General features: G+C 46.7%; 1 protein-coding gene across 3 annotated transcripts in view; it reads right to left on the bottom strand.

The window, feature by feature from the left end:
• SQOR (sulfide quinone oxidoreductase) overlaps nucleotides 1-24,902 on the bottom strand; it is a 47,433-nt gene that overhangs the window by 6,439 nt on the left and 16,092 nt on the right. For all 3 annotated transcript variants that reach the window (XM_038767080.1, XM_038767082.1, XM_038767081.1), the window contains exons 2-7: nucleotides 23,189-23,436; nucleotides 18,567-18,737; nucleotides 16,001-16,054; nucleotides 12,065-12,259; nucleotides 7,419-7,628; nucleotides 822-1,005 (exon numbers count right to left, since the gene is read on the bottom strand). In XM_038767080.1, coding sequence (XP_038623008.1) covers nucleotides 822-1,005; nucleotides 7,419-7,628; nucleotides 12,065-12,259; nucleotides 16,001-16,054; nucleotides 18,567-18,737; nucleotides 23,189-23,419 — 1,045 coding nt within the window. In that variant the 5' untranslated portion in view covers nucleotides 23,420-23,436. The remainder of the gene's footprint in view (nucleotides 1-821; nucleotides 1,006-7,418; nucleotides 7,629-12,064; nucleotides 12,260-16,000; nucleotides 16,055-18,566; nucleotides 18,738-23,188; nucleotides 23,437-24,902) is intronic.

Here is a 24,902-nt window from a genome sequence, read left to right as displayed (position 1 = left end):
ATAGCCAGCGCTTAATAAATGCCATCATTATTCAGAGAAGCAGCGTGGCTCAGTGGAAAGAGCCCGGGCTTTGGAGTCAGAGGTCACGGGTTCAAATCCCGGCTTTGCCAATTGTCAGCTGTGTGACTTTGGGCAAGTCACTTCAGTGGGCCTCAGTTCCATCTGTAAAGTGGGGATGAAGACTGTGAGCCCCCCGTGGGACACCCTGATCGCCTTGTAACCTCCCCAGCGCTTAGAACGGCGCTTTGCCCATAGTCAGCCTTAATAAATGCCATCATTATTCAGAGAAGCAGCGTGGCTCAGTGGAAAGAGCCCGGGCTTTGGAGTCAGAGGTCACGGGTTCAAATCCCGGCTCCGCCAATTGTCAGCTGTGTGACTTTGGGCAAGTCACTTCAGTGGGCCTCAGTTCCATCTGTAAAGTGGGGATGAAGACTGTGAGCCCCCCGTGGGACACCCTGATCGCCTTGAAACCTCCCCAGCGCTTAGAACGGCGCTTTGCCCATAGTCAGCCTTAATAAATGCCATCATTATTCAGAGAAGCAGCGTGGCTCAGTGGAAAGAGCCCGGGCTTTGGAGTCAGAGGTCACGGGTTCAAATCCCGGCTCCGCCAATTGTCAGCTGTGTGACTTTGGGCAAGTCACTTCAGTGGGCCTCAGTTCCATCTGTAAAGTGGGGCTGAAGACTGTGAGCCCCCCGTGGGACACCCTGATCGCCTTGTAACCTCCCCAGAGCTTAGAACGGCGCTTTGCCCATAGTAAGCGCTTAATAAATGCCATCATTAAGTACACTAAAGGTAATAAATCCGTACAAACAGGACTCACCCACGGCTGCGGCCGTCTTGGACGTGGGCAGGTTGGTGCAGTCTCCGATGCCGAAGACGTTGGGGTATTTCGTGTGCCGCAGGGTCTCCCTGTCGACGTCCAGCCAGCCCCCGGCGTCCGCGAGGGGACTCCTCCTGATCACGTCTGGGGGTCCCATGGGAGGCGTCACGTGAAGCATTTCGTACTAAAGGAACGAAAGACCACCGCAGCTTCGGTCATTAATTCCATCATATTTACTGAGCGGAACAAAACAAGGCATAGTAACACAATAAACAGAATAAATATTTTGTATCATAAGAATAATAGTTCGTACTTCCCAAGCGCTCAGTACAGTGCTCTGCACATAGTAAGCGCTCAATAGATACGACTGATGATGATGAAATGTGTCCGAGCAAAATAAATAAATAAATAAGTGCGGCTGAATGAATGAATAATTCCAGGGAAAGCACTTCTGGGGGCTGAAAACGCCGTTTTAGATTCAGGGCGCTTAACAGATGCCATCGTTATTATCATTATTATTATCATTATTCTCTGAGCCTCAGTTCCCTTCATCTGGAAAATGGGGATGAAGACTGTGAGCCCCCCGTGGGACAACTTGATCACCTTATATCCTCCTCAGCGCTTAGTACAGTGCTTTGCACATAGTAAGCACTTAACAAATGCCATCATTATTATTATTATTATTATTATCATTATTCTCTGAGCCTCAGTTCCCTCATCTGTAAAATGGGGATTAAGATTGTGAGCCCCACGTGGGACAACTTGATCACCTTGCATCCCCCCAGCGCTTAGAACAGTGCTCTGCACATAGTAAGCGCTTAACAAATGCCATCATTATTATTATTATTATTGTTATTATTATTCTCTGAGCCTCAGTACCCTCATCTGGAAAATGGGGATGAAGACTGTGAGCCCCCCATGGGACAACCTGATCACCTTGTATTCCCCCCCCAGCACTTAGAACAGTGCTCAGCACATAGTAAGCGCTTAACAAATGCCATCATTATTATTACTGTGGGACCTTGGGTAAGTCACTTCACTTCTCTGTGCCCCTTCTCAATCAATCAATCAATCGTATTTATTGAGCGCTTACTGTGTGCAGAGCACTGTACTAAGCGCTTGGGAAGTACAAGTTGGCAACATATAGAGACAGTCCCTACTCCCTCCCTCACCATCTATGAACTCCATTCCTTGACCTTTGGACACTTGGTACTCACCCCACCTCCAACGGCACAGCACTTATGTAAACATCTTTAAATTCTACATTATAAACGATTTATCGACTCCTTTGAGTGTCCGCCTCCCCCTCTAGACTGTAATCTTGGTTTTTTGTTTGTTTTTTTTTAATGGTATTTGTTAAGCGCTTACTATGTGCCAAGCACTGTTCTAAGCGCTGGGGGGGATACAAGGTGATCAGGTTGTCCCACGGGGGGCTCACAGTCTTCATCCCCATTTTCCAGATGAGGGAACTGAGGCCCAGAGAAGTGAAGTGACTCGCCCCAAGTCACCCAGCTGACAAGTGGCGGGGCCGGGATTTGAACCCATGACCTCTGACTCCAAAGCCCGGGCTCTTTCCACTGAGCCACGCTGCTTCTATGTGCATATGATGGGCAGTGAAAGCGTCTGCTAATTCTGTTGTATTGGACGGTGCTCTAAATACAGTAAGCACTCAATACGGTCATTTATTCATTCATTCAATCGTATTTATTGAGCGCTTACTGTGTGCAGAGCACTGCAGCGTGGCTCAGTGGAAAGAGCCCGGGCTTTGGAGTCAGAGGTTGTGGGTTTGAATCCCGGCTCTGCCAATTGTCAGCTGTGGGACTTCGGGCAAGTCACTTCACTTCTCTGGGCCTCAGTTCCCTCTTCTGGAAAATGGAGATGAAGACTGTGAGCCCCCCCGAAGGGACAACCTGATCACCTTGTAACCTCCGCAGCACTTAGAACAGTGCTTTGCAAATAGTAAGCATTTAAATGCCATTATTATTAATCAGTCAATCAATCGTATTTATTGAGCGCTTACTGTGTGCAGAGCACTGTACTAAGAGCTTGGTAAGTCCAAGTTGGCAACATCTAGAGACAGTCCCTACCCAACAGTGGGCTTACAGTCTAGAAGGGGGAGACAGAGAACAAAACAAAACATATTAACAAAATAAAGTAAATAGAATAGATATGTGCAAGTAAAATAAATAGAGTAATAAATCCGTACAAACATATATACATATATACATATATACAGGTGCTGTGGGGAGGGGAAGGAGGTGAGGCAGGGGGGGATGGAGAGGGGAAGAAGGGGGAGAGGAAGGAGAGGGCTCAGTGTGGGAAGGCCTCCTGGAGGAGGTGAGCTCTCAGTGGGGCCTTGAAGGAAAGAAGAGAGCGAGCTTGGCGGATGTGGGGAGGGACGGCATTCCAGAAAAATATGGAACACTTCACAGATTTCCGTGTCTTATTATTATCGTCCTCTCCCAAGAACTCAGTACAGCGCTCCGCACAGAGCAAGCACTGATCGATTGACCGGTTCACCCCGATCCCGGATTCCGGCCCTTATTATTATTATTATCGTCCTCTCCCAAGCATTCAGTACAGTGCTCTGCACAGAGCAAGCATTCATTCATTCATTCATTCAATCGTATTTATTGAGCGCTTACTGTGTGCAGAGCATTGTACTAAGTGCTTGGGAAGTACAAGGTGGCAACATATAGAGAGAGACGGACCCTACCCAACAGTGGGCTCACAGTCTAGAAGGGGGAGACAGACAACAAAACAAAACCTGTGGACAGGTGTCAAGTCATCAGAATAAATAGAAATAAAGCTAGATGCACATCATTAACAAAATAAATAGAATAGTAAATATGTGCAAGTAAAATAAATGGAGTAATAAATTCGTATACAAACATATATACAGGTGCTGTGGGGAGGGGAGCACTGTCTGATTGACCGGTTCACCCCGATCCCGGATTCCGGCCCTTATTATTATTATCGTCCTCTCCCAAGCATTCAGTACAGTGCTCCGCACAGAGCAAGCACCGATCGATTGACTGGTTCACCCCGATCCCGGCCCTTATTATTATTATTATTATTGTCCTCTCCCAAGCATTCAGCACAGTGCTCCGCACAGAGCAAGCACCGATCGATTGATCGGTTCACCCCAATCCCGGATTCCGGCCCTTATTACTATTATTATCATCCTCTCCCAAGCATTCAGTACAGTGCTCCGCACAGAGCAGGCACCGATCGATTGACTGGTTCACCCCGATCCCGGATTCCGGCCCTTATTATTATTATTGTTGTTATTATTATCGTCCTCTCCCAAGCATTCAGCACAGTGCTCCGCACAGAGCAAGCACCGATCGATTGATCGGTTCACCCCAATCCCGGATTCCGGCCCTTATTACTATTATTATCATCCTCTCCCAAGCATTCAGTACAGTGCTCTGCACAGAGCAGGCACCGATCGATTGACCGGTTCACCCCGATCCCGGATTCCGGCCCTTATTATTATTATTGTTGTTATTATCGTCCTCTCCCAAGCATTCAGCACAGTGCTCCGCACAGAGCAAGCACCGATCGATTGATCGGTTCACCCCAATCCCGGATTCCGGCCCTTATTACTATTATTATCATCCTCTCCCAAGCATTCAGTACCGTGCTCCGCACAGAGCAGGCACCGATCGATTGACTGGTTCACCCCGATCCCGGATTCCGGCCCTTATTATTATTATTATTGTTATTATTATCGTCCTCTCCCAAGCATTCAGCACAGTGCTCTGCACAGAGCAAGCACCGATCGATTGTTCGGTTCACCCCAATCCCGGATTCCGGCCCTTATTACTATTATTATCATCCTCTCCCAAGCATTCAGTACAGTGCTCCGCACAGAGCAGGCACCGATCGATTGACCGGTTCACCCCGATCCCGGATTCCGGCCCTTATTATTATTATTATTGTTATTATTATTGTCCTCTCCCAAGCATTCAGCACAGTGCTCCGCACAGAGCAAGCACAGATCGATTGACCAGTTCACCCCGATCCCGGATTCCGGCCCTTATTATTATTATTGTCCTCTCCCAAGCGTTCAGTACAGCGCTCCGCACAGAGCAACCACCGATCGATTGACCGGTTCACCCCGATCCCAGATTCCGGCCCTTATTATTATTATCGTCCTCTCCCAAGCATTCAGTACAGTGCTCCACACAGAGCAAGCATTCATTCATTCATTCATTCAATCGTATTTATTGAGCGCTTACTGTGTGCAGAGCACTGTACTAAGCTCTTGGGAAGTACAAGGTGGCAACATATAGAGATGGTCCCTACCCAACAATGGGCTCACAGTCTAGAAGGGGGAGACAGACAACAAAACAAAACCTGTGGACAGGTGTCAAGTCATCAGAATAAATAGAAATAAAGCTAGATGCACATCATTAACAAAATAAATAGAATAGTAAATATGTGCAAGTAAAATAAATGGAGTAATAAATTCGTATACAAACATATATACAGGTGCTGTGGGGAGGGGAGCACTGTCTGATTGACCGGTTCACCCCGATCCCGGATTCCGGCCCTTATTATTATTATCGTCCTCTCCCAAGCATTCAGTACAGTGCTCCGCACAGAGCAAGCACCGATCGATTGACTGGTTCACCCCGATCCCGGCCCTTATTATTATTATTATTATTGTCCTCTCCCAAGCATTCAGCACAGTGCTCCGCACAGAGCAAGCACCGATCGATTGATCGGTTCACCCCAATCCCGGATTCCGGCCCTTATTACTATTATTATCATCCTCTCCCAAGCATTCAGTACAGTGCTCCGCACAGAGCAGGCACCGATCGATTGACTGGTTCACCCCGATCCCGGATTCCGGCCCTTATTATTATTATTGTTGTTATTATTATCGTCCTCTCCCAAGCATTCAGCACAGTGCTCCGCACAGAGCAAGCACCGATCGATTGATCGGTTCACCCCAATCCCGGATTCCGGCCCTTATTACTATTATTATCATCCTCTCCCAAGCATTCAGTACAGTGCTCCGCACAGAGCAGGCACCGATCGATTGACTGGTTCACCCCGATCCCGGATTCCGGCCCTTATTATTATTATTGTTGTTATTATTATCGTCCTCTCCCAAGCATTCAGCACAGTGCTCCGCACAGAGCAAGCACCGATCGATTGATCGGTTCACCCCAATCCCGGATTCCGGCCCTTATTACTATTATTATCATCCTCTCCCAAGCATTCAGTACAGTGCTCCGCACAGAGCAGGCACCGATCGATTGACTGGTTCACCCCGATCCCGGATTCCGGCCCTTATTATTATTATTGTTGTTATTATTATCGTCCTCTCCCAAGCATTCAGCACAGTGCTCCGCACAGAGCAAGCACCGATCGATTGATCGGTTCACCCCAATCCCGGATTCCGGCCCTTATTACTATTATTATCATCCTCTCCCAAGCATTCAGTACAGTGCTCCGCACAGAGCAGGCACCGATCGATTGACCGGTTCACCCCGATCCCGGATTCCGGCCCTTATTATTATTATTGTTGTTATTATTATCGTCCTCTCCCAAGCATTCAGCACAGTGCTCCGCACAGAGCAAGCACCGATCGATTGATCGGTTCACCCCAATCCCGGATTCCGGCCCTTATTACTATTATTATCATCCTCTCCCAAGCATTCAGTACAGTGCTCCGCACAGAGCAGGCACCGATCGATTGACTGGTTCACCCCGATCCCGGATTCCGGCCCTTATTATTATTATTGTTGTTATTATTATCGTCCTCTCCCAAGCATTCAGCACAGTGCTCCGCACAGAGCAAGCACCGATCGATTGATCGGTTCACCCCAATCCCGGATTCCGGCCCTTATTACTATTATTATCATCCTCTCCCAAGCATTCAGTACAGTGCTCCGCACAGAGCAGGCACCGATCGATTGACCGGTTCACCCCGATCCCGGATTCCGGCCCTTATTATTATTATTATTGTTATTATTATCGTCCTCTCCCAAGCATTCAGCACAGTGCTCCACACAGAGCAAGCACTGATCGATGGACCGGTTCACCCCGATCCCGGATTCCGGCCCTTACCATTATTATTATTATTATCGTCCTCTCCCAAGCATTCAGTACAGCGCTCCGCACAGAGCAAGTACCGATCGATTGACCGGTTCACCCTGATCCCAGATTCCGGCCCTTATTACTATTATTATCGTCCCCTCCCAAGCGTTCAGTACAGTGCTCCCAAGCACCGATCGATTGACCGGTTCCCCCCGATCCCGGATTCCGGCCCCATCGCCCCCCAACCCCATCTTACCTCCTTCCCTTCCCTACAGCACCTGTATATATGTTTCTACATATTTATTCCTCTATTTATTTTACTTGTACATATCTATTCTATTTATTTTATTTTGTTAGTATGTTTGGTTTTGTCCTCCGTCTCCCACTTTTAGACCGTGAGCCCACTTTTGGGTAGGGACCGGCTCTAGATGTTGCCAACTTGGACTTCCCAAGCGCTTCGTCCAGTGCTCTGCACACAGTAAGCGCTCCATAAATACGATTGATGATGATGATCCCAATTCTGGAGCGAGGGGGAAGACTCACCGGGAACACCGCGGTGTCCCCGGGTTTATCCAGGTTCTCGAACACGGCTTCCTGACGGTCGGCCTTGACCTCGACGAGGTTGTGCCTGTAGTTCACGGTGAGTTCCCTCTCCCGGATGATCTTCAGCAGGGCGTCCGCGTACTTCTGCACGCCGAAAATCCCTCCCAGTGAGGTATTGAAAATGATATTGCTCTTGTTTCGCTTCCCTGTCTGAGGGGGAAAAAAAAAAGGAACAATAATCGTGATGTCCGTGAAGCGCTTACTACGTGCCAGGCACCGTACTAAGCGCCGGGGAAGCAGCGTGCCTCAATGGAACGAGCCCGGGCTTTGGAGTCAGAGGTCAGGGGTTCAAATCCCGGCTCTGCCAACTGTCGGCTGGGTGACCTTGGACCTCCCCGGCGCTTAGAACAGTGCTTTGCACATAGTAAGCGCTTAATAAATGCCATCATTATTATTATTCTCTGGGCCTCAGTTCTCTCATCTGTAAAATGGGGATGAAGACTGTGAGCCCCCCATGGGACACCCTGATCACCTTGTAACCTCCCCAGCGCTTAGAACAGTGCTTTGCATATAGTAAGCGCTTAATAAATGCCATCATTATTATTATTCTCTGGGCCTCAGTTACCTCATCTGTAAAATGGGGATTCAGACTGGGAGCCCCCCGTTGGGACACCCTGATCACTCTGTAACCTCCCCAGCGCTTAGAACAGTGCTTTGCACATAGTAAGCGCTTAATAAATGCCATCATTATTATTATTCTCTGGGCCTCAGTTCTCTCATCTGTAAAATGGGGATGAAGACTGTGAGCCCCCCATGGGACACCCTGATCACCTTGTAACCTCCCCAGCGCTTAGAACAGTGCTTTGCATATAGTAAGCGCTTAATAAATGCCATCATTATTATTATTCTCTGGGCCTCAGTTACCTCATCTGTAAAATGGGGATTCAGACTGGGAGCCCCCCGTGGGACACCCTGATCACCTTGTAACCTCCCCAGCGCTTAGAACGGTGCTTTGCATATAGTAAGTGCTTAATAAATGCCATCATTATTATTATTCTCTGGGCCTCAGTTACCTCATCTGTAAAATGGAGATTCAGATCGGGAGCCCCCCGTGGGACACCCTGATCACCTTGTAACCTCCCCAGCGCTTAGAACAGTGCTTTGCACATAGTAAGCGCTTAATAAATGCCATCATTATTATTATTCTCTGGGCCTCAGTTACCTCATCTGTAAAATGGGGATTCAGACTGGGAGCCCCCCGTGGGACACCCTGATCACCTTGTAACCTCCCCAGCGCTTAGAACGGTGCTTTGCATATAGTAAGCGCTTAATAAATGCCATCATTATTATTATTCTCTGGGCCTCAGTTACCTCATCTGTAAAATGGAGATTCAGATCGGGAGCCCCCCGTGGGACACCCTGATCACCTTGTAACCTCCCCAGCGCTTAGAACAGTGCTTTGCACATAGTAAGCGCTTAATAAATGCCATCATTATTATTATTCTCTGGGCCTCAGTTACCTCATCTGTAAAATGGGGATTCAGACTGGGAGCCCCCCGTTGGGACACCCTGATCACTCTGTAACCTCCCCAGCGCTTAGAACAGTGCTTTGCATATAGTAAGCGCTTAATAAATGCCATCATTATTATTATTCTCTGGGCCTCAGTTCCCTCATCTGTAAAATGGGGATGAAGACTGTGAGCCCCCCGTGGGACACCCTGATCACCTTGTAACCTCCCCAGCGCTTAGAACAGTGCTTTGCATATAGTAAGCGCTTAATAAATGCCATCATTGTTATTATTCTCTGGGCCTCAGTTCCCTCATCTGTAAAATGGGGATGAAGACTGTGAGCCCCCCGTGGGACACCCTGATCACCTTGTAACCTCCCCAGCGCTTAGAACGGTGCTTTGCATATAGTAAGCGCTTAATAAATGCCATCATTATTATTATTCTCTGGGCCTCAGGTACCTCATCTGTAAAATGGGGATTCAGACTGGGAGCCCCCCGTTGGGACCCCCTGATCACTCTGTAACCCCCCCAGCGCTTAGAACAGTGCTTTGCACATAGTAAGCGCTTAATAAATGCCATCATTGTTATTATAAATCCTAGGGATAGCGGGAGGATGAAAGAGAAGCCGCAGTGTGACTCTGGGCAAGTCACTTCACTTCTCTCTGTGCCTCAGTTCCCTCATCTGGAAAATGGGGATGAAGACTGTGAGCCCCCCGTGGGACAACCTGATCACCTTGTATCTCCCCCAGTGCTTAGAACAGTGCTTGGCACATAGTAAGCACCTAATACCAAAGTTATTATTAGTGGTAGTAGATAGAGCACGGGCCTCGGAGTCAGATGGACTTGGGTTCTAATCATGACTCCACCACTTGACTGCTGGGCGTGACCATGGGCAAGCTGCTTCACTTCTCTGGGCCTCAGTTCCCTCATCTGGAAAATGGGGATGAAGTCTGGGAGCCCCATGTTGGACCGGGACTGTGAGCTCGTTACGGGCAGGGGATGAGTCTGCTAATTCTGTTACGCTCTCCCAAGTGCTTAGTACACTGCTCTGCACATAGCAAGCGTTTAATAGATACCACTGATTGCAGTGGTATTTATTAGAGAAGCAGCGTGGCTCAGTGGAAAGAGCCCGGGCTTTGGAGTCAGAGGTCATGGGTTCAAATCCCAGCTCTGCCAACTGTCAGCTGTGTGACTTGGGGCAAGTCACTTCACTTCTCTGGGCCTCAGTTCCCTCATCTGTAAAATGGGGATTAAGACTGTGAGCTCCCTATGGAACAACCTGATCACCTTGTAATAATAATAATGATCAATCAATCAATCATATTTATTGAGTGCTTACTGTGTGCAGAGCACTAGACTAAGCGCTTGGGAAGTACAAGTTGGCAACACATAGAGACAGTCCCTACCCAACAGTGGGCTCACAGTCTAAAAGTTGGGGGGACAGAGAACGAAACCAAACATACTAACAAAATAAAATAAATAGAATAGATATGTACAAGTAAAATAAATAGAGTAATGAATATGTACAAACATATATACATATATACAGGTGCTGTGGGGAAGGGAAGGAGGTAAGATGTGGGGGTGGAGAGGGGGACGAGGGGGAGAGGAAGGAAGGGGCTCGGTCTGGGAAGGCCTCCTGGAGGAGGTGAGCTCTCAGTAGGGCCTTGAAGGGAGGAAGAGAGCGAGCTTGGCGGATGGGCAGAGGGAGGGCATTCCAGGCCAGGGGGTGCATGGCGGATGTGTAGCGGGTCAAAAGCGGGTAAAATTGAGGAGCTGGATGTTCCCCAATACTGCAGGTGCCAGATCCAATTTTTCTTCATAAAACCGAGTAACTAAGCAGAAGCCATCATGAGGCCAAAATGAAAGGCTGCTGCTGAAGCGGTAGCAAGCCGAGACTAGATGACTCCATCTTCACGCCTCCTAAAGCTGATTTCTTACTTTGTCATTGGCAGGCATTGACTTAAAACGTTTGTCTGTGGGGTGTGATGAAACCAATCCAATAATCTGGTTTTAACGCCCAACTCCTCCTCTAAACTCCTTGTGGGCAGGGGTCACATCAACCAACTCTGTTGGAGTGTACCCTCCCCAGCGTTTTGTACGGGGCTCTCCACAAAGCAAGCGAGCGCTCAGTACGTAGCAGAGATCAATCGATAACCATCGACAGATAAGCAGTATGGCATGGGGTTAGGGCACGGGCCTGGGAGTCAGAAGGTCTGCTGCGTGACCTTGGGCGAGTCGCTTAACTCCTCTGTGCCTCAGTTCCCTCACCTGCAAAATGGGGATGGAGACTGTGAGCCCCACGTGGGATGGGGAGAGGGGCCACCACAATTTGCTGGTTTCCACCCCAGCTCTTAGAATGGTGCCTGGCACATGGTAAGTGCCTAGCAAACATTTATTAAGCGCTTACTATGTGCCAAGCACTGTTCTAAGCGCTGGGGAGGTTACAAGGTGATCAGGTTGTCCCGCTGGGGGCTCACAGTCTTAATCCCCATTTGACAGATGAGGGAACTGAGGCCCAGAGAATAATAATAATAATAATGATGGTATTTGTTAAGTGCTTACTATGTGCAAAGCACTGTTCTAAGCGCTGGGGAGGTTACAAGGTGATCGGGTTGTCCCGGAGGGGCTCACAGTCTTAATCCCCATTTGACAGATGAGGGAACTGAAGCACAGAGAATAATAATAATAATAATGATGACGGTATTTGTTAAGCGCTTACTGTGTGCAAAGCACTGTTCTAAGCACTGGGGAGGTTACAAGGTGATTGGGTTGTCCCAGGGGGGCTCACAGTCTTCATCCCCATTTGACAGATGAGGGAACGGAGGCCCAGAGAAGTGAAGTGACCTGCCCAAAGTCACACGGCTGACAATTGGCGGAGCTGGGATTTGAACCCGTGACCTCTGACTCCAAAGCCCGGGCTCTTTCCACTGAGCCACGCTGCTTCCCCGGCGCTTAGTACGGCGCTTTGCACATAGTAAGCGCTTAATAAATGCCATTATTATTATTATTGTTATTAATAAATACGATTGAATGAATGAATTTGCACCCACTAAGCACTCCATAAATAAGATTGAATGAACTGAACGCACAAGGCTGAACACACAGGGTCGGGGGGAGACGGGTGGAGAACTCACCTTCCGAAAATAGGCATCTGATAAATACATGATCTTCTGCGGTGCCCCCGCGCATTTGACCGGCGTGTTGGGGAACGTAAAGATAGCGTTGCCTTCCTTGAAGTCCTGCAGACTCTTCCACGTCTTCTCCACCGTCTTCACCGAGTAATTGGACCCAATCTTCGGGTAGGAGAAGCCCTCTGGCAGCCCTTTAATCTAATATTAATAACAGTTATAATTCTTGTACCTGTTAAGCGCTTACTATGTGCCGGCACTGTGGTGGATACAACAAATGGGATAGGAGAAGCCCTTGGGCAGCCCTTTAATCTAATAATAATAATAATCACAGTTATAATTTGTGTACCTGTTGAGCGCTTACTATGTGCCGGCACTGTGATGGATGCAACAAATGGGAAAGGAGAAGCCCTCGGGCAGCCCTTTAATCTAATAATTATAATTCGTGTACCTGTTAAGCACTTACTATGTGCCGGCACTGTGGTGGAAACAACAGATGGGAAAGGAGAAGCCCTCAGGCAGCCCTTTAATCTAATAATAATCACAGTTATAATTCGTGTACCTGTTGTGCGCTTACTATGTGCCGGCACTGTGGTGGATACAACAAATAGGGATAGGAGAAGCCCTCGGGCAGCCCTTTAATCTAATAATAATCACAGTTATAATTTGTGTACCTGTTGTGCGCTTACTATGTGCCGGCACTGTGGTGGATACAACAAATAGGGATAGGAGAAGCCCTCGGGCAGCCCTTTAATCTAATAATAATCACAGTTATAATTCGTGTACCTGTTGAGCGCTTACTATGTGCCGGCACTGTGGTGGATACAACCAATGGGATAGGAGAAGCCCTCGGGCAGCCCTTTAATCTAATAATTATAATTCGTGTACCTGTTAAGTACTTACTATGTGCCGGCACTGTGGTGGATACAACAAATGGGATAGGAGAAGCCCTCGGGCAGCCCTTTAATCTAATAATAATCACAATTATAATTCATGTACCGGTTGAGTGCTTACTATGTGCCGGCACTGTGGTGGATACAACAAATGGGATAGGAGAAGCCCTCGGGCAGCCTTTTAATCTAATAATAATCACAGTTATAATTTGTGTACCTGTTGAGCGCTTACTATGTGCCGGCACTGTGGTGGCTACAACAAATGGGATAGGAGAAGCCCTCGGGCAGCCCTTTAATCTAATAATAATCACAATTATAATTTGTGTACCTGTTGAGCGCTTACTATGTGCCGGCACTGTGGTGGATACAACCAATGGGATAGGAGAAGCCCTCGGGCAGCCCTTTAATCTAATAATTATAATTCGTGTACCTGTTAAGTACTTACTATGTGCCGGCACTGTGGTGGATACAACAAATGGGATAGGAGAAGCCCTCGGGCAGACCTTTAATCTAATAATAATCACAATTATAATTCGTGTACCGGTTGAGTGCTTACTATGTGCCGGCACTGTGGTGGATACAACAAATGGGATAGGAGAAGCCCTCGGGCAGCCTTTTAATCTAATAATAATCACAGTTATAATTTGTGTACCTGTTGAGCGCTTACTATGTGCCGGCACTGTGGTGGATACAACCAATGGGATAGGAGAAGCCCTCGGGCAGCCCTTTAATCTAATAATTATAATTCGTGTACCTGTTAAGTACTTACTATGTGCCGGCACTGTGGTGGATACAACAAATGGGATAGGAGAAGCCCTCGGGCAGACCTTTAATCTAATAATAATCACAATTATAATTCGTGTACCGGTTGAGTGCTTACTATGTGCCGGCACTGTGGTGGATACAACAAATGGGATAGGAGAAGCCCTCGGGCAGCCTTTTAATCTAATAATAATCACAGTTATAATTTGTGTACCTGTTGAGCGCTTACTATGTGCCGGCACTGTGGTGGATACAACCAATGGGATAGGAGAAGCCCTCGGGCAGCCCTTTAATCTAATAATTATAATTCGTGTACCTGTTAAGTACTTACTATGTGCCGGCACTGTGGTGGATACAACAAATGGGATAGGAGAAGCCCTCGGGCAGCCCTTTAATCTAATAATAATCACAATTATAATTCGTGTACCGGTTGAGTGCTTACTATGTGCCGGCACTGTGGTGGATACAACAAATGGGATAGGAGAAGCCCTCGGGCAGCCTTTTAATCTAATAATAATCACAGTTATAATTTGTGTACCTGTTGAGCGCTTACTATGTGCCGGCACTGTGGTGGCTACAACAAATGGGATAGGAGAAGCCCTCGGGCAGCCCTTTAATCTAATAATAATCACAATTATAATTCGTGTACCTGTTGAGCGCTTACTATGTGCCGGCACTGTGGTGGATACAACAAATGGGATAGAAGAAGCCCTCGGGCAGCCCTTTAATCTAATAATTATAATTCGTGTACCTGTTAAGCACTTACTATGTGCCGGCACTGTGGTGGGTACAACAAATGGGATAGGAGAAGCCCTCGGGCAGCCCTTTAATCTAATAATAATCACAATTATAATTTGTGTACCTGTTGAGTGCTTACTATGTGTCGGCACTGTGATGGATACAACAAGTCAGGTTGGTCCCAGGCCCTATCCCACCTGGAATTCCCAGTCTCAATCCCCATTTTATACAGGAGGAGACCAAGGCCCAAAGAATAGAAGTCTTCTAGACTGAGCCCACTTTTGTGTCGGGACCGTCTCTATATGTTGCCAACTTGGACTTCCCAAGCGCTTAGTACAGTGCTCTGCACACAGTAAGTGCTCAATAAATACGATTGAATGAATGACGAATAATAATAATAATAATAATGGCCTTTGTTAAGTGCTTACCTAATGCTTAACAAGGAGGAGCCAAGTGTGCGGGCTGGGTCATAATAGGAGAGTAACGAGGTTTCACTCATTCAGTCGCATTTATTCATTCATCCATTCAATCGTATTTATTGAGCGCTTACTGTGGGCAGAGCACTGTTCTAAGCGCTTGGGAAGTACAAGTTGGCAACATATAGAGATGGTCCCGACCCAACAGTGGGCTCACAGTCTAGAAGAGCATTTATTGAGCACTTACTGTGTGCAAAGCATTCATTCATTCAATCGTATTTATTGAGCGCTTCCTGTGTGCAGAGCACTGCACTAAGCGCTTGGGAAGTCCAAGTTGGCAACATATAGAGATGGTCCCTACCCAACAGTGGGCTCACAGTCTAGAAGAGCATTTATTGAGCACTTACTGTGTGCAAAGCATTCATTCATTCATTCAATCGTATTTATTGAGCACTTACTGTGTGCAGAGCACTGTTCTAATCAATCAATCAATCGTATTTATTGAGCACTTACTGTGTGCAGAGCACTGTACTAAGCTCTTGGAAAGTACAAGTTGGCAACATATAGAGACGGTCCCTACCCAACAGTGGGCTCACAGTCTAGAAGAGCATTTATTGAGCACTTACTGTGTGCAAAGCATTCATTCAATCGTATTTATTGAGCACTTCCTATGTGCAGAGCACTGTACTAAGCGCTTGGGAAGTACAAGTTGGCAACATATAGAGACGGTCCCTACCCAACAGTGGGCTCACGGTCTAGAAGAGCATTTATTGAGCACTTACTGTGTGCAAAGCATTCATTCATTCATTCAATCGTATTTATTGAGCGCTTCCTGTGTGCACAGCACTGTACTAAGCGCTTGGGAAGTACAAGTCGGCAACATCTAGAGACGGTCCCTACCCAACCGCGGGTCTAGAAGGAGGGGGGGGACAGAAAACAAAACAAAACATATTAACCAAATAAAACAAATAGATGTACAAATAAAATAGAGTAATAAATACGTACAAACATATATACAGGTGCTGTGGGGAGGGGAAATGCATCCGACAGACCGCTTAGTACAGTGCTTTGCACACAGTAAGCGCTCCGTAAATCCCGTCGATTGGAAGTGTAACGGGGGATTGGGGCCGTACCTTCTCGAATTCCAGCTGGATTCCCAGAGCGACAACCAGGTACTTGTAAGAGATCTACAACACGAGAAGATGTTATTTCAGACACAGTTTAATCGCGCCGGTGGGGGTTCAGGTATTGCCAGGAAGCGGGGCGCACCCTATCAACTCAGAAGCCGACCAACTGATGGCAATTAATAATAATAATAATAATAATAATAATAATGGTATTTGTTAAGCGCTTACTATGTGCAAAGCACGGTTCTTAGCGCCGGGGAGGTTACAAGGTTGTCCCACGGCGGGCTCACAGTCTTCATCCCCATTTTTCCAGATGAGGGAACTGAGGCCCAGAGAAGTGCAGTGACTTGCCCAAAGCCACCCAGCTGACAAGTGGCGGAGCCGGGATTCGAACCCATGACCTCGGACTCCAAAGCCCGGGCTCTTTCCACTGGGCCACGCTGCTTCTCCGCAAAACGCTGCATGTTCCAGCCGACGAGGGGGAGGTTCCCCTAGGGAGAATCAGGGTGGCCTAGGGGGGAGAGCACAGGCCTCGCAGTCAGAAGGACCTGGGTTCTAATCAGGCGTTGGCTCAGTGGAAAGAGCCCGGGCTTTGGAGTCAGAGGTCACGGGTTCAAATCCCGACTCCGCCACTTGTCAGCTGGGTGACCTTGGGCAAGTCACTTCACTTGTCTGGGCCCCAGTTCCCTCATCTGGAAAATGGGGATGAAGACTGGGAGCCCCCCGTGGGACAACCTGATGACCTTGTAACCTCCCCAGTGCTTAGAACAGTGCTTTGCGCATAGTAAGCGCTTAATAAATGCCATCATTATTATTATTATTATTATAGATGGGGTAACTGAGGCTCAGAGAAGTAAAGTGACTTGCCCAAGGTCACACACAGCGGACAGGTGGCGGCGCCGGGATCAGAACCCAGGCCCGGGCTCTACTCACTCCACCACGGGACCGGGCCTGTGTCCAACCCAATTGGCTTGTATACCAATAATTATGGCATCTATTAAGCGCTTACTATGTGCAAAGCACTGTTCTAAGCGCTCCACCCCAGCGCTTAGAACAGCAGCTGGCACATAGTAATAATAATAATAATGATGGCATTCATTAAGCACTTACTATGTGCAAAGCACTGTTCTAAGCGCTGGGGAGGTTACAAGGTGATCAGGTTGTCCCACTTGGGGCTCCCAGTCTTCATCCCCATTTTCCAGATGAGGTCACTGAGGCCCAGAGAAGTGAAAGTCACACAGCTGACAAGTGGCGGAGCCGGGATTCGAACCCATGCCCTCAGACTCTGGAATCAATCAGTTGTATTTATTATTAATAATAACAATAATAATGGCATTTATTAAGCGCTTACTATGTGCAAAGCCCTGTTCTAAGCGCGGGGAGGTTACAAGGTGAACAGGTTGTCCCGCGGGGGGGCTCACAGTCTTCATCCCCATTTTCCAGATGAAGTAACCGAGGCCCAGAGAAGTGAAGTACTTGTGCTTCCCAAGCGCTTAGTACAGTGCTCTGCACACAAAAATACGATTGACTGATTGATTAAAGTGACTTGCCCAAAGTCACACGGCCGACAACTGGCGGAGTCGGGATTTGAACCCGTGACCTCTGACTCCAAAGCCCGGGCTCTTTCCGCTGAGCCATGCTGCTTCTCTGTAAGCGCTTAACAGATCCCATCATTATTATTATGATGGTGTAATATAATATAATATATATATTATATATTATTATTATATTATATATATTATTATACATCATAATACAATATATTATATATCATATATAATATATTGTATTATAATGCATAATAATATGTATAATATAATAATATAATAATTACTATAATTAATTATACAATTAATTATGATTATTATATGATTATAATAATAATTATAATATAATATATTATACATCATATACATAATATATTGTATTATAATGTATAATAATATATATAATATAATAATGATATGATAATTATCACAATTAATTATATAATTAATTATAATTATTATGTAGTTATAATAATAATTATGATGTAATATATTATATATCATATATATAAAATATTGTATTATAATGTATAATAATATACATAATATAATAATTATATATAATATATATTATATTATATTGCACCATCATTATTATTGTGATGGTGGAATATAAGATAATATATTATATATATTATATATTATTATATATCATTATATAATATATTATATATTATTATTATATTATATATATTATATATTATAATATATTATATTATATTACACCATCATAATAATGATGATGGTATCTGTTAAGCGCTTACAGATGCTGTTAAGCGCTTATAATATAATATATTATATATATATATGATAGATATCTATAATATTATATTATAATATATATATAATATATATTCTATTATATTACATATATTATATAATATATATAATATAATATGATGGTTCCTCCCCATCCCCACTCCCGGAGCGGGGGGGAAGGCGGACAGCATTCATTCATTCATCCAATCGTAGCGACTGAGCGCCTGCTGAGTGCAGAGCACTGTACTAAGCGCTTGAGCAGGTACCTGTTGGCCGTTGTCCAGGCGGACGCGGTTCCGGTCGGGATCCAGCTCGCTCACGCTGGACCGGATCCACTCGACGCCCGAGGGGATCACGCTGGCCGTGGACCGGCCGGACGGGCCCAGCGCCTTGGCTCCGGCACCCACCAGGGTCCAGATGGGTTGGTAGTAGTGTCTCTGCGGACCCACAACACGTCAATCCATCAACTATTTACTGAGCGCTTACTGCGGGCAGGGCGGCGTACTGAGCGCCGAAGCTGGGGCGGGCTGACTCGGTTTCCCCGTGGGGGAACCCGGGGAAAGCTAAGAGGAAGACTCGGATGCCACCACGCTCACCCGCGGGCCAGGCGGCCCCAAGCCTTGTCCCCATCATCATCATCAATCATATTTATTGAGCACTGTACTAAGCGCTAAGGTGCCCTCCTCCACGCTACGACCCAGCTCGCACGCTTCGCTCCTCTAACGCCCGCCTTCTCACTATAATAATAATAATAATAATGACAGCATTTATGAATTCATTCAGTCGTATTTATTGAGCTTCTGGACTGTGAGCCCACTGTTGGGTAGGGACCGTCTCTATATGTTGCCACCTTGTACTTCCCAAGCGCTTAGTACACTGCTCTGCACACAGTAAGTGCTCAATAAATACGATTGCTGATGATGATGATGATGATTGATTGAGCACTGTACTAAGCGCTAAGGTGCCCTCCTCCACGCTACGACCCAGCTCGCACGCTTCGCTCCTCTAATGCCCGCCTTCTCACTATAATAATAATAATAATAATGGTGGCATTTATGAATTCATTCAGTCGTATTTATTGAGCTTCTAGACTGTGAGCCCACTGTTGGGTAGGGACTGTCTCTATATGTTGCCAACTTGTACTTCCCAAGCGCTTAGTACAGTGCTCTGCACACGGTAAGCGCTCAATAAATACGATTGATTGATTGAGCACTGTACTAAGCGCTAAGGTGCCCTCCTCCACGCTACAACCCAGCTCGCATGCTTCGCTCCTCTAATGCCCGCCTTCTCACTATGATAATAATAATAATAATAATGACGGCATTTATGAATTCATTCAGTCATATTTATTGAGCTTCTAGACTGTGAGCCCACTGCTGGGTAGGGACTGTCTCTATATGTTGCCAACTTGTACTTCCCGAGCGCTTAGTACAGTGCTCTGCACACAGTAAGCGCTCAATAAATACGATTGATTGATTGAGCACTGTACTAAGCGCTAAGGTGCCCTCTTCCACGCTACGACCCAGCTCACATGCTTCGCTCCTCTAATGCCCGCCTTCTCACTATAATAATAATAATAATAATAATAATAATGATAATAATAATGACAGCATTTATGAATTCATTCAGTCGTATTTATTGAGCTTCTAGACTGTGAGCCCACTGTTGGGTAGGGACTGTCTCTATATGTTGCCAACTTGTACTTCCTAAGCGCTTAGTACAGTGCTCTGCACACAGTAAGCGCTCAATAAATACAATTCATTGATTGATTGAGCACCGTACTAAGCGCTAAGGTGCCCGCCTCCACGCTACAACCCAGCTCGCATGCTTCGCTCCTCTAATGCCCGCCTTCTCACTATAATAATAATAATAATAATGATGGCATTTATGAATTCATTCAGTTGTATTTATTGAGCTTCTAGACTGCGAGCCCACTGTTGGGTAGGGACCGTCTCTATATGTTGCCAACTTGTACTTCCCAAGCGCTTAGTACAGTGCTCTGCACACAGTAAGCGCTCAATAAATACGATTAATTGATTGATTGATTGATTGAGCACCGTACTAAGCGCTAAGGTGCCCGCCTCCACGCTACAACCCAGCTCGCACGCTTTGCTCCTCTAATGCCCGCCTTCTCACTATAATAATAATAATAATAATGATGGCATTTATGAATTCATTCAGTCGTATTTATTGAGCTTCTAGACTGTGAGCCCACTGTTGGGTAGGGACCGTCTCTATATGTTGCCACCTTGTACTTCCCAAGCGCTTAGTATACTGCTCTGCACACAGTAAGTGCTCAATAAATACGATTGATGATGATGATGATGATTGATTGAGCACCGTACTAAGCGCTAAGGTGCCCTCCTCCACGCTACAACCCAGCTCGCACGCTTCGCTCCTCTAATGCCCGCCTTCTCACTATAATAATAATAATAATAATAATAATAATAATAATAATAATAATAATGGTGGCATTTATGAATTCATTCAGTCGTATTTATTGAGCTTCTAGACTGTGAGCCCACTGTTGGGTAGGGACTGTCTCTATATGTTGCCAACTTGTACTTCCCAAGCGCTTAGTACAGTGCTCTGCACACAGTAAGCGCTCAATAAATACGATTGATTGATGGATTGAGCACCGTACTAAGCGCTAAGGTGCCCTCCTCCACTCTACAACCCAGCTCCAATGCTTCGCTCCTCTAATGCCCGCCTTCTCACTATAATAATAATAATAATGATGACGGCATTTATGAATTCATTCAGTCATATTTATTGAGCTTCTAGACTGTGAGCCCACTGTTGGGTAGGGACAGTCTCTACATGTTGCCAACTTGTACTTCCCAAGCGCTTAGTCCAGTGCTCTGCACACAGTAAGCGCTCAATAAATACGATTCATTGATTGATTGAGCACCGTACTAAGCGCTAAGGTGCCCTCCTCCACGCTACAACCCAGCTCACACGCTTCGCTCCTCTAATGCCCGCCTTCTCACTATAATAATAATAATAATAATGACGGCATTTATGAAGCGCTTACTACGTGCACGGCACTGTTCTAAGCGCTGGGGAGGTTACAAAGTGATCAGGTTGGCCCACGGGGGGGGCTCACATTAATCCCCATTTTACAGATGAGGAAACTGAGGCCCAGAGAAGTGAAGTGACTTGCCCAGAGTCACACAGCTGACAGTTGGAGGAGCCGGGATTTGAACCCGTGACCTCTGACTCCAAAGCCCGGGCTCTTTCCACTGAGCCACGCTGCTTCTCTAGATCTCGATCTCGTCTATCTCACCGCCGGCCTCTCGCCCACATCCTGCCTCGGGCCTGGAACGCCCTCCCTCTTCCTATCCGACACTGACTCTCCCCCTCTTATTCATTCAGTCGTACTTATTGAGCGCTTCCTGTGTGCAGAGCACTGTACTAAGCGCTTGGGAAGTTCAATTCAGCAACAGAGACAATCCCTGCCCACAACGGGCTCACAGTCTTGAAGGGTACAGAGCACTGTACTGAGCGCTTGGGGGACTATGATACAACAGAGTCGGTAGACACGATCCCTGCCCACAGTGAGCTGACAGTCTAGAAGATGAGGTTGCAACTTGCTAAATAAAATCCGGTTATTTATTTGTGCCCTGAAATTGCTTCTGTGCAGGACGGGAGTCAGAGTTTTACAATTCATTCAGTCGTACTTATTGAGCGCTTACTGTGTGCAGAGCACTGTATTGAGCGCTTAGGAAGTCCAAGTCGGCAACATATAGAGACAGTCCCTGCCCAACAACGGGCTCACAGTCTAGAAATTCACTGAAGGCACACCTCCTCCAAGAGGCCTTCCTCGACTTCCCTTTTAGACTGTGAGCCCACTGTTGGGTAGGGACCGTCTCTATATGTTGCCAATTTGGACTTCCCAAGCGCTTAGTACAGTGCTCTGCACATAGTAAGCGCTCAATAAATACGACTGATGATGACGATGACTAAATCCTCCTTTTCTCTTCTCCCACTCCCATCTGCGTTGTCCCGACTTGCTCCCTTTATCCATCCCCTTATTCATTCAAGCGCTTAGTCCAGTGCTCTGCATCATCATCATCAATTGTATTTATTGAGTGCTTACTATGTGCAGAGCACTGTACTAAGCGCTTGGGAAGTACAAATTGGCAACATATAGAGACAGTCCCTACCCAACAGTGGGCTCACAGTCGAAAATGGGGAGACAGAGAACAAAACCCAACATACTAACAAAATAAAATAAATAGAATAGATATGTACAAATAAATTAAATAGAGTAAAAAAATATGTACAAATATATATACATATATACAGGTGCTGCACACAGTAAGCGCTCAATAAATACGACTGAGTGAATGAATCCCCTGCCCCAGTTCAACAGCACTTATGTCCATCTCTCTTATGGCATCTCTCTTACTAAGCGCTTAGTACAGTGCTCTGCACATAGTAAGCGCTCAATAAATACGATTGATGATGATCTCTCTGTCATTTAATGTCCGTCTCCCCCTCTAGACTGTAAGCTCACCGTAGGGAGGGAGTGGGTCTGTTTCTTGTTCATTCATTCAGTCGTATTTATTGAGCGCTGACTGTGTGCGCAGTACTATACTAAGCGCTTGGGAAGTCCAAGTCGGTGACATAGAGAGACGGTCCCTACCCGACAGCGGGCTCACAGTCTAGAAGGGGGACTAAACAAAACATATTAAAAAAATAAAATAAATAGAATATTCATTCATTCATTCATTCAATCGCATTTATCGAGCGCTTACCGTGTGCAGAGCACTGTACTAAGCGCTTGGGGAGTGCAAGTTGGCACCATCTAGAGACGGTCCCTACCCAACGGTGGGCTTACAGTCTAGAAGGGGGGGGACGGACAACAACAGGAAAGAGTCCTCACCTCACTGGGCTCCACGACGGCCACGTTGTCGGCTCCCACCTTCCTCTTCATCCGCGCCCCCATGGTGATGCCGCCGCTGCCCCCTCCAAGGACGAGCACCTGGTAGTGGTCTTTGGCGTGATAGACGCCCGTGTGCAGCTGCCCCGTGCCCGCTGGAGGGGAGCTCGGCCGACGGAAGCCCCCGAGCAGCGCCAGGCGGGAAAAGGACGACGCCATGCCCAGATGGGCCATCTCTGCTCCTCCTCCGTCTGGAAAGAAACCAGGGGCAACCTGTCTCCATGTCTTCTTTTATTCTAAGCGCTGGAGTACAGCGCAGTAAGCGCTCAATAAATACCACGGAATGAATGAATGAATTGTTGCCTGTCTCCCCCTTCGAGACCGTGAGCCCGCTGTTGGGGAGGGACCGTCTCCATCTGGTGCCGACTTGGACTTCCCAAGCGCGTAGTAATAATAATAATGATGGCATTTGTTAAGCGCTTACTATGGGCAAAGCACTGTTCTAAGCGCTGGAGTACAGCGCAGTAAGCGCTCAATAAATACCACTGAATGAATGAATGAATTGTTACCTGTCTCCCCCTTCGAGACCGTGAGCCCGCTGTTGGGGAGGGACCGTCTCCATCTGGTGCCGACTTGGACTTCCCAAGCGCGTAGTAATAATAATAATGATGGCATTTGTTAAGCGCTTACTATGGGCAAAGCACTGTTCTAAGCGCTGGAGTACAGCGCAGTAAGCGCTCAATAAATACCACTGAATGAATGAATGAATTGTTACCTGTCTCCCCCTTCGAGACCGTGAGCCCGCTGTTGGGGAGGGACCGTCTCCATCTGGTGCCAACTTGGACTTCCCAAGTGTGTAGTAATAATAATGATGGCATTTGTTAAGCGCTTACTATGTGCAAAGCACTGTTCTAAGTGCTGGAGTACAGCGCAGTAAGCGCTCAATAAATACCACTGAATGAATGAATGAATTGTTGCCTGTCTCCCCCTTCTAGGCCGTGAGGCTGCTGTTGGGAAGGGACCGTCTCCATCTGGTGCCAACTTGGACTTCCCAAGTGTGTAGTAATAATAATGATGGCATTTGTTAAGCGCTTACTATGTGCAAAGCACTGTTCTAAGTGCTGGAGTACAGCGCAGTAAGCGCTCAATAAATACCACTGAATGAGTGAATGAATTGTTGCCTGTCTCCCCCTTCTAGGCCGTGAGGCTGCTGTTGGGAAGGGACCGTCTCCATCTGGTGCCAACTTGGACTTCCCAAGTGTGTAGTAATAATAATGATGGCATTTGTTAAGCGCTTACTATGTGCAAAGCACTGTTCTAAGTGCTGGAGTACAGCGCAGTAAGCGCTCAATAAATACCACTGAATGAATGAATGAATTGTTGCCTGTCTCCCCCTTCTAGGCCGTGAGGCTGCTGTTGGGAAGGGACCGTCTCCATCTGGTGCCAACTTGGACTTCCCAAGTGTGTAGTAATAATAATGATGGCATTTGTTAAGCGCTTACTATGTGCAAAGCACTGTTCTAAGTGCTGGAGTACAGCGCAGTAAGCGCTCAATAAATACCACTGAATGAATGAATGAATTGTTGCCTGTCTCCCCCTTCTAGGCCGTGAGGCTGCTGTTGGGAAGGGACCGTCTCCATCTGGTGCCAACTTGGACTTCCCAAGCGCGTAGTAATAATAATAATGATGGCATTTGTTAAGCGCTTACTATGTGCAA

The sequence above is a fragment of the Tachyglossus aculeatus genome, chromosome 26 (assembly GCF_015852505.1).
Source record: "Tachyglossus aculeatus isolate mTacAcu1 chromosome 26, mTacAcu1.pri, whole genome shotgun sequence".
NCBI classification, from domain to species: Eukaryota; Metazoa; Chordata; class Mammalia; order Monotremata; family Tachyglossidae; genus Tachyglossus; species Tachyglossus aculeatus.
Note: the sequence above shows the minus strand (reverse complement) of the source record. Positions and strands in the feature narration are given on the sequence as shown.